Source organism: Bombyx mandarina, chromosome 05 (assembly GCF_030267445.1).
Source record: "Bombyx mandarina strain Sakado chromosome 05, ASM3026744v2".
NCBI lineage: Eukaryota > Metazoa > Arthropoda > Insecta > Lepidoptera > Bombycidae > Bombyx > Bombyx mandarina.
In genome coordinates, this window is record NC_143212.1 from 1,545,839 (window position 1) to 1,555,595 (window position 9,757).

Sequence of the window (9,757 nt, forward strand, 5' to 3'; positions counted from 1 at the left end):
CACGCGTAGTCGTTTGAAATTGAAGACTTCAAGTTCACTATGTCTCAAATTGTCTTCGCCAAGTCTCAAGATGGCTGGTGACGTTATCATTATGATGTATGTATAAAGGCTCATGGAAATTTAGCTCAAGCTATAACCGTGTTCGCCCAAGCCAAAAAAACAGAAGAGAATAATACATGTAAATGCGTCGTATGAAAATGCATTAAACCATACTACATGCAAGCACCGGCGACTGTAAATCTTGTAAATTTAGCACCAACTCTTTATCCTGTAACATCAGAACATAACTTTCGTTACTAATTTTCTAAAATTATTCCCAACATCTGAATAATCCATATAAAACGCATTACAAATTCCTGCCCATACTCAGAAAAGAAGCAAGTCACAAAAACTAGATCTGAATAGCTAGGAACAGCGAGTATCTCGTACGCTCGCCAGGTAAAAATAGACAGAAATGTAACAAAAAAAAAACAGTGAAATGTAAACCGGTATGACGGCAGATGCGATTTTTCTGCACGCAAGTAGTATTAGTTCTCAGAACATTCCCGAGTTTCTTCTCAATGCTAATAATGTTCATAGTAATTGCACAGGACAGGGCAGGCAGAGCCGATCGTACAGTAAGTAATGTTCGAATGGCGAAAACTAGTTTCTGAAATAAAATTTGCCACACAGATGTTTTAGTGCTACTAGATTTTCGTTAAACTTCAGTGGCACTTGTATTTATTTTCTTGAAATGGATACGAGTACGTTCACAGTCTTTCTCTATAGTCATAAACAAAATTTAGCAATTTTATGTTAGCGCAAAAACGAAATATTTTTTTTTTGTGAGTGAAGGATTAATGCTGGACCGTAGCCTTTCCAGTTTCACCAGGACAAGTGGGCGAGAAAAGGTTCAGCCAGGAGGGGTGCGATTTGCTAACAGTTGCCCGAGCGCCTCCAAAGGAGACCTAACAACTCAAGAGCAACTGCTTCGCGAATTAATCTACTACCAGATCGGAATCGCGACCCGCTGAGAAGATCCGGCGAGAAACTTAGCGGGTTAGGTTGCACGTCGACCTCTTTGTCGAGTTCGACGAGTACGGTTACCGGAGTCCCTAAGCCTGCTTCCTAGTGTTAGAGCTGAAGGCGCCTAATGCAAAGGTTATTGATGGATCCGTAAGGATGTGTCTACGCCAAAAATATTCTATGAAACATAGCGGCTGTCATACACGTAAAACTGTAACTTATATTCTTAGCAGAAATAAGACCTACCGCAAGAAACGCACTTATAACTGTACAACTACGTCCCACGTCCTACAGTGACGAGTCTCATATGTCGATAATTATAAAAGTTATTCTAAAAGTGTCTTTATCAAAACCATATAAGTCCACAAAGCCATCTGAAAACGAATACACCAAGAGAAATATAAACGAAAGGTAATAAAGACTGGTAATATCTTAAGAAGCTTTTTCTAAAGAGGACTGCAAATTCATTATGGGTTCCATTGACTGCCAACCTAAAACATACAGTCAGGGCTGCCCGTCAAGATAGGAAACGGGCTGAACGAATAATAAAAAGCATTTATCCAAAAGCTTTGGTTTAATTATTCAGCACAAAGATTAGACTATATAGAATAACACTTTTCATTCAAACTACATATATTACTTTTCCTGATAAGCTAAACTTACAAATACTAAACTATGAATCGGACACCGATTTTTTTAAATATAAAATCCAATTTTGGATATTTTTGTAACGTTCATAAAAATGATGACTATTTTGTGAAATAAAATCAATTTATATTTAAATTGACCAACTAAAGTGATAATAATCGAAACATTTTTATATGTCAAACTTAACCAAAAATCGTAACACAAAGACAACATACATATTTGGCTACTCGTTGTCTTTTAGTATAATAATATGTAAATTTAGTATATGATTGTTCTTTAGCTGAAGTTTGTTTTGGCCCGAACGAAGTAACATTTAGTGTGTTTTGTATTTCGTAGTTTAAGACCTGAAGTAATAATAAAATAATCGAATGTGACTTCTTAATTAATCGCAAAAAACTTGAAAATAATTTAAAAAAAAACAGGAACAAGTATTCTGAACTGCACTATAATATTTCGAAGAGTGTTTTGTGTGATTACATTCAAGGCTTACAAATCATTGGTTCCAAATACACTCATGGAGGCGCCTGACAAAATTGTTATACCTACATAATAAGTCGAATCTGATTAATTCCACAGTAGTTCACGTATTGTACCTATTGAATATTTGTATTCGCCTTACCGTCATATTTTGTACAATTTGCCCCGAAATTTTGTGAAAACACAGCCCTACAAGACCTTGGCAATAATAACCCACTTAAACCATTGCTAAAAATAATTCCACGACATTTACACAGCATTATCCCATGGGACCAGTTCGCCATATTAGGAGGCACTGGCCACGCTAGATAAGTTTCATTAGGCTCGAATGCCGACCGGTTTCAGGCGGGAAGGTTTATAAAGTCGGGGCTGGGAGTCCAGGCTTCATTCCCGATTTGGCAGCGAGAATATTTGGACACCATGTGGCGTTTGACTGTACTGGTTCTCGCGGCGACTGCCTCAGCTCAAATACCTTCATTAGGATGGTGCCCCGATTTTCAGGTAAGAAATTTATTAGTTTTTTTTTGTTTTTTTTTATTGCCCTTGTATGCAGACGAGCATACGGCCCACATGATGGTGAGTGGTTAGCGTCGCCCATGGACTTCAGCAATGCCAGGGGTAGAGCCAAGCCGCTGCCTACCGCTTAAAACTCTCCACAAGCCTCGTTTGAAGAAGGACATGTCATAGCGCTCGGCAAACACCGTGGCGGGGAGCTCATTCCATAGCCGGATGGTACGTGGCAAAAAAGACCTCTGGAAACGCACTGTGGATGAACGCAGCGGTTCCAGATAACATTTATGAACTCTGCTCCAATGGCGGGAGGTGCGAGATTATTTACTTTTAAATTATTGATTAAGTCTAGCTTGCATCAACAAAGGTTTTGCATATGAAAGTGAACTAAACTATGCTAAAAATACATAATTTTATAGTTTCATCGTCGCAGCGTTGCATCAATAGAAGAATGTTGTTTTCTACTATTTAGTAACCTGAATTAATTTGATTCACTAAAAATGCAGTAGAATTATCTTACGTATTCCATGACCGTATTTAAAAACAAATAAATTATCTAATCTAAAGACTTCCGAGTCAGAGATCGTTTCCAATACATAACTAATTGGCTTGTTTATGATGAGTATAAGCTTACATAGAGCAAACTTACACAACAATCTATAAGCGTTGTTTATACAACGCGAGGACTGACCAGGGTCAACTCTGTATAAATTGCACAGTCGGGGAACGACTCTTGTGTATTATGTATTGATTACCTTATACATATATATACTGTGGCTGAATCCTCCTAAAACTTTCGATATGCTGTATTGAACAATATGCTGTAATGAATAAGGTCGTATTTAAAAAAATGATTTACTGTTTCAGTAACCGTAAAATGCTAAAGTAATAATAGTAATAATTAAGGAGAAGAAACACACGATTTTCTGGCTCTGAACTAAGATTACATGTACTATGGGAAACAGAGGCTTGTTCACATAATTAAGAACGTTTAAATAAAAACATATATGGATATGAAACACTCCCACGATTACTGGTTGGTGGTAGGACCTATTGTGAGTCCGCACGGGTAGGTACCACCACCCTGCCTATTTCTGCCGTGAAGCAGTAATGCGCTTCGGTTCGAAGGGCAGGGCAGCCGTTGTAACTATACTGAGAACTTAGAACTTATTACTCAAGGTGGGTGGCGTATTTACGTTGTAGATGTCTATGGGCTCCAGTAACCACTTAATACCAGGTGGACTGTGAGCTCGTCCACCCACTTAAGGAATAAAAAAAAACTCCGACAAAGAGCAAACAAACCTGTTCATCACACGAATGTTTGCCCGGTGTCGGAATCAAACCCACGACCCACGGCCCAGCAATCAAGGGTACTGACCGGATCAGTCAGGACACGAACAATCTTTTTGTGGCCTTAATCAATAACGCCATAATAATATTTGGAAATGTTCATTTCGTAATCTTCACCTAAAATACCAACATAACAATATATTGTTACTTAATAAAGATTTCCGAATTGATTTATCGGTTTCTGTAACTCAATAAATATGTTACTTAATCCGAGATTATCCGTTTAAAGTTCTGCTTTCACATAAAATCTACATTAATTACACCTAAAATTAACTAACGAAATATATTCCGTGTGTTCGGTTCAGTCGATGGCGAGTTTCAACATGAACCGGTTCTTGGGTACTTGGTATGAAGCCGAGCGGTTCTTCACCGTCAGCGAACTTGGTTCTAGATGCGTGACCACCAATTATGTGAGCACTCCTGAAGGAAGAATCATTGTATCCAATGAAATCGTCAATTCTTTGTGAGTATGTCATGAGCGTTGCAATTCATTTTTGATATTCGTAAATAAACTTAAATAGTCTAGTCTAGTTTTTTTTTTATTGCTTGGTTGGGTGGATGAGCTCACAGCTCACCTGATGTTAAGTGGTTACGGGAGCCCATAGACATCTACAACATAAATGCGCCACCCACCTTGAGATATAAGTTTAAAGGTCTCAGTATAGTTACAACGGCTACCCCGCCCTTCAAACCGAAACGCATTACTGCTTCACGGCAAAAATAGGCAGGGCGGTGGTACCTACCCGGGCGGACTCACAAGACATCTAGTAACCAGTAACAGTCATGTTATCTTAATAAAATTTTATTAAGATATTTATAAGACCTAAGATATTAATAAGTGATTTAAGATATTAATTAAACTTTATTAAGATCCGACCAGTAGTAGCCTTCAAGCTAATAATGTATATTAATGCATATTTTATTGACTCGTCTACATTTACGATATTCACATTTTATTTTTACAAAGTCGGCTTTCTTTAAATTTTGCATAATATTTTCACAGAACGGGAATGAAACGCCTTATGGAAGGTAGCCTTCAGATGATAGGGCGCGAAGGCGAGGGACGCTTCATGATTAAGTACTCATCATTGCCACTTCCATACGAGTCCGAGTTCTCAATCCTGGACACGGACTACGACAACTATGCGGTGATGTGGTCATGCAGCGGCATAGGGCCGGTTCACACTCGTAAGCTATAGATGAAATTATTCAAACTAAATATATTTTACAGTCGCCGAGGCCTAATAGATAAAGCTCGTATTAAAAGATACGAATAATATATAAAATACGTAGTGTTAATAAGGTATGTCAATGGATTTAGTTCGAAAAAACTTAAGATTCGCGGTAAAGTTTTGTCACAATACAGCAAACGCTTTTTCAATTTAGATCTTAATTAATCAATTTAGAGGCTTGTGGAGAGTATTAAGCGGTAGGCAGCGGCTTGGCTCTGCCCCTGGCATTGCTGAAGTCCATGGGCGACGGTAACCACTCACCATCAGGTGGGCCGTATGCCCGTCTGCCTACAAGGGCAGTAAAAAAATTAAAAAAAATCTTTTCGTTCCTACAATTCTGTTGATTCTACAAGCTGAAGATTTTTTTAACATCGCATTTATTTTTAAACTAAAAATATAATATTACAGTTTAATTTAAAAAAATACATAATAATGTACGAAGTAATGAAAATACGAAGAAATGTTCAATAAACATTTTGTTATAATTTTTAATTTTTCTGTACCCTTATCTTTCTATTAGAGAACACCTGGCTTCTGACCCGCGAGCGTCTCCCGTCCTTGATGGCGATGCAGAACGCCTACGCAGTGCTAGATCGATTCAAGATTTCTAGGACATTCTTCGTGAAAACCAACCAGGCTGACTGCACGATCCTACCCGACCCGGTGGCCATCCCTATAGAAGCGAAGTCTGCTGATGTTATGAAGAACGTAGATATTAAAGTTAAAGAGAAAGAGCCCGTCGAGGATTCGGATTCTGTTAAGGTATACAATCTTTTGCGGTAGGCAGCGGCTTGGCTCTGCCCCTGGCATTGCTGAAGTCCATGGGCAACGGTAACCACTCACCATCAGGTGGGCCGTATGCTCGTCTGCCTACAAGGGCAATAAAAAAAAAATCTTCTTTCCACAAAAAAAATTAAAAACGAGTTCCATACTTTCTCAATAGTTTACCCGAGGACATAAGACGCCTATACTTGCTTAATTTAAAAGATTGTTAAAAAAAACACTTGTTAAATACGTCGTAACCATTTACGTAAATTAATTGTATTAATATAACCTACTTTAATAATTTATATATGGTTTAAATGAAAGTGTAACTTTTTATGAATAAATATATTACATACATACATACATACAAATAGATAGAGTAGCGATAGGGACAAACTTGCGATTTATTTTAAATCAACATTTGTGATATTTTCGTAATAATCTTCAGAATTCCATTTCATGCGAGTAACATTACTTCTTAGCGAATATGTATTACAAGCTGCAAATGCCATTTTCCATCACAATAGAAAATGTTAGGTATGAAACATTAACCTACACGATTTCACTCACTATTAAAATGTACCTATTTTTTGGAGTTTACTCCTTTAGAATCGATTTACATATATAGGCCCGGGGTATGAAAATTATGGGGACCAAAATCGTACTAGCATGTCACACGAAATGCGTTATGCGCATTTCGTGTGACATGCTAGTACATGCGCCGGCAGTCCGCCACAAAGCCTCGTACTGATCGCGCGTTTCTCTCATTATTGTATTTTCATATATTTGTTAGTCGTTTGTTTTGTGTCTCGTTAATTTGTTAATAATCTGTAGTGTATCGTGTTGTCGTAATATAGAACTATTTCTCGTATTGTTTCGTTTAATTTTTTATATCCAGTAAACTCCAGTCGTGCGTCGGAGCGGACACACACACTTTTTTTTTTATGATAAAACGGAAAACTGGTTTATTCAAAATTTGTATATATTTTTGGTATATTTTTCATTCAACTGAAGAGTTATATTTACAGAAGCAAATAATCGACGAAGTCGTGCAAGAACGGTCGGCGGTGCCAGAAATTTCTTTTGAACCCAAACCCGTACCTGTACCAGAAATGATATTGACAGAGAACGACAAGAAAGGGGAAAATATGGAAGAACCTAAAGCGGAAGACAAGGCAGAAGCAGTGGAACCTAAGGCTGTTGAAACCACCGCAATATAATTCAATAAAAATTAATAAGTGCCTGTGTATTTTTTTATGTAATTTACTGAGCGTCTGAATAAAATATTGTCTTGGAATATGCTATTAGCAGATTTACTATTACATATATCGGATATTAATTAGTATTATTCTAGCGTCACCTAAAAAATGTAATGATTAAAAATACTTCAAAATTTTTTCGAGCACTTGTGAAGCGTTAAAACGGTTAATTGCCAAATAAAGGTAGCTAAAATCTTAAGACTTCGTTTCCTTTACACCTAAGTCATTACAGTCGATTTTGTAATAAATAGATTAATGAAAAATAATTTTGTGACGTTTATATTCGTTACATTCCAAACAGAATAAAGGCATATTTGCTATTCATGGATTTTAATGAGATGTGGATGAGGATAGTATATTTTATCGCAAATATAGTCGCATTATCAGTTTCTGATTTATTAAACAAAATTAAAGGAGAGATAATATTTATAATATAAATAAATCTGAATTCTGTTTTCAACAACTTTATATCCGTTATCTTTATATACGTTATCCCTTGGTACGTACTTTGAAGAATAAAAATAGACCTTATTTTAATAGGTTTTAAGCCAGTCAAGTCATGAAGTCCCAAGCACTTTAATTTCTTTAAACTTCGGAAGATCTTTTAGCCCAGGTAGTTTAAGAGCCCGTCTGACCGTTTTGGCCCAAAAAAATATATGTATTAGCAATATATTCAAATAAGCAAATAAATGAAAATTATACACATAAAGAAAAAAATTGCAAAAGGAACGGGTCTGATTATATTGGTCGGGCTGTCACTGAGCGCCCACTCCCGGCCGCTATCCCACTACTGCCCGATGCGGGGGACTTTTGGCTGCTGGGTTTCCCCCCTGGCCCGGTTCGCCCCTCCTTAGTTAACCTGCACTTCCCAGACTCCTCCGGGGAGTCCATATTAACACCAGGCTTAGTGCGGACGTCCAGTCAACATGGGCCACTCAGCGCCAGTGAGTCCCGACCTCAAACCATCCTCCGTACCCGACCTCCGAGTAGCCGAATTACAGGAGACGCCACGCTCCCAGTCGAGGTGTATCATGAAAATTTGCTTCATATGATTGAAAAATACCAAGGTTCAAATCTGGTACATAGTATTTTTTTTGGTATTTAAAAAAATCTGAAATATTTATTTATCTAGTTTATATTAAATCCTGTATTTAGAATTAAATAAACATAATTAAATGATAATAAAATGCTTTTTCATTCGGCGAGACTGCTGCCCTCTAAAGGAAAAATTATGAAACAGCAAAAATTTGCTGTGCTTAGCGGTGGCGTAGTTACAAAAAACTAGACTCGATTATCGGTAGAGGGCGCTATTTTAACTCTACAACCAAAAATTCTACAAATAAAATTTAAAATTATAGCCATATTCAAAAAGTGCATTATTCTTTTAGTATTTTGTGAATAATGAAAATAGAAATACATACAATAATAAACATTTAAATTTTTTCACTTATTATTATTAAAATGAGAAGAAAAGTATTATTATATTAGCTCTATTCTCTTTGCTAATAGAAAAACTTAAAGAAACACAATTACTGATTTTTTTTATTTCCTTTAAACACTGATACTGAAATTAAAAAATATTTTTTATATAATTCGTTCCTCATAACAAGATCGATAATTAATTAACTCTATGTTGGACTCTACCTGAGCTCTATATTATGGTATTGTATAAATATTCATATGAAATAAATCTTGGACATATTCTAATAACTGAAGAATATTACTATTAAGCTTATAATTTCTTAACTCGTGTTGAGGTAGAGAGGGTAGAGAGGACGTGCGAACTAGCCCATAGACACAACCCACTAGAGTTTTTCCTGGATCTCAGTCGCGATTCCGGTCCGGTGGTACATTCCGCGAGACAATGCCCTCTTGCTAGGGTCAATGTTAGTAACCTTCTCAGATTGAACCCCACGAGCTCATCTACCAACCAGTGCAGCTGGAATAGCCCCTTAGGTTATTAGGTAGATTAGGTAGGGTAAAATAAAAAGGTAGAGTGAGGCCGGACTCATACATTTCAGCTTGACGAGCGTAGCAGCCGTCATTCAACTTTTTTTCCAACCTTTTCTGTTAGCCTAGAGAGGCTACATCATCGTTATCCTAGCGTGTAGTTGAGCTCTTGGGGCTCAAACCGGAGGTGTTGCTAACACTGGCCCCAGCAAGAGCAGTGCTTCGGAGAATCTACCACCGAATCGGAAACGTGACCCACTGAGAAAATACGGCGAGAAACTCAGTGGGCTGTGTCTATGGGTTTATTTACTGGCCGAGCCCTTCGTCGCAAGCGACGGATTCGGCGAGGACGGTGACAGGTGCTAGAGGTACCTAAAAGCACCGGTAATGGATCGGGAGGATCCGTAATGATCATTCAATAGAATTGCTGCTTGGACCTCATTGTGGGCGGCAGCAAACACGTTGTGTTATTTACAGCCCTCGGTACCACTTAACACTGAAACATAAACTTTAAAAACAATATTAATCCGTTTTAACAAAAAAGCGTGACCTCGAGTTAGA

The 9,757-nt window shown here is 37.5% G+C and overlaps 1 protein-coding gene and 1 non-coding gene across 2 annotated transcripts; one reads left to right on the forward strand and one right to left on the reverse strand.

Annotated features, from left to right (window-relative positions):
• Positions 1-2,457: 2,457 nt before the first annotated feature.
• Positions 2,458-7,445, forward strand: LOC114248057 (apolipoprotein D). Its single transcript, XM_028181175.2, has 5 exons — positions 2,458-2,631; positions 4,296-4,453; positions 4,994-5,178; positions 5,743-5,984; positions 7,016-7,445. Exons 1-5 carry the CDS (start codon positions 2,551-2,553, stop codon positions 7,205-7,207), a joined length of 858 nt encoding a protein of 285 aa, XP_028036976.2. The 5' UTR covers positions 2,458-2,550; the 3' UTR covers positions 7,208-7,445.
• Positions 7,446-7,968: 523 nt separating this feature from the next.
• LOC149502888 (signal recognition particle RNA) lies at positions 7,969-8,266 on the reverse strand. The gene has a single exon (XR_016323194.1).
• Between the last annotated feature and the right edge of the window lie 1,491 nt (positions 8,267-9,757).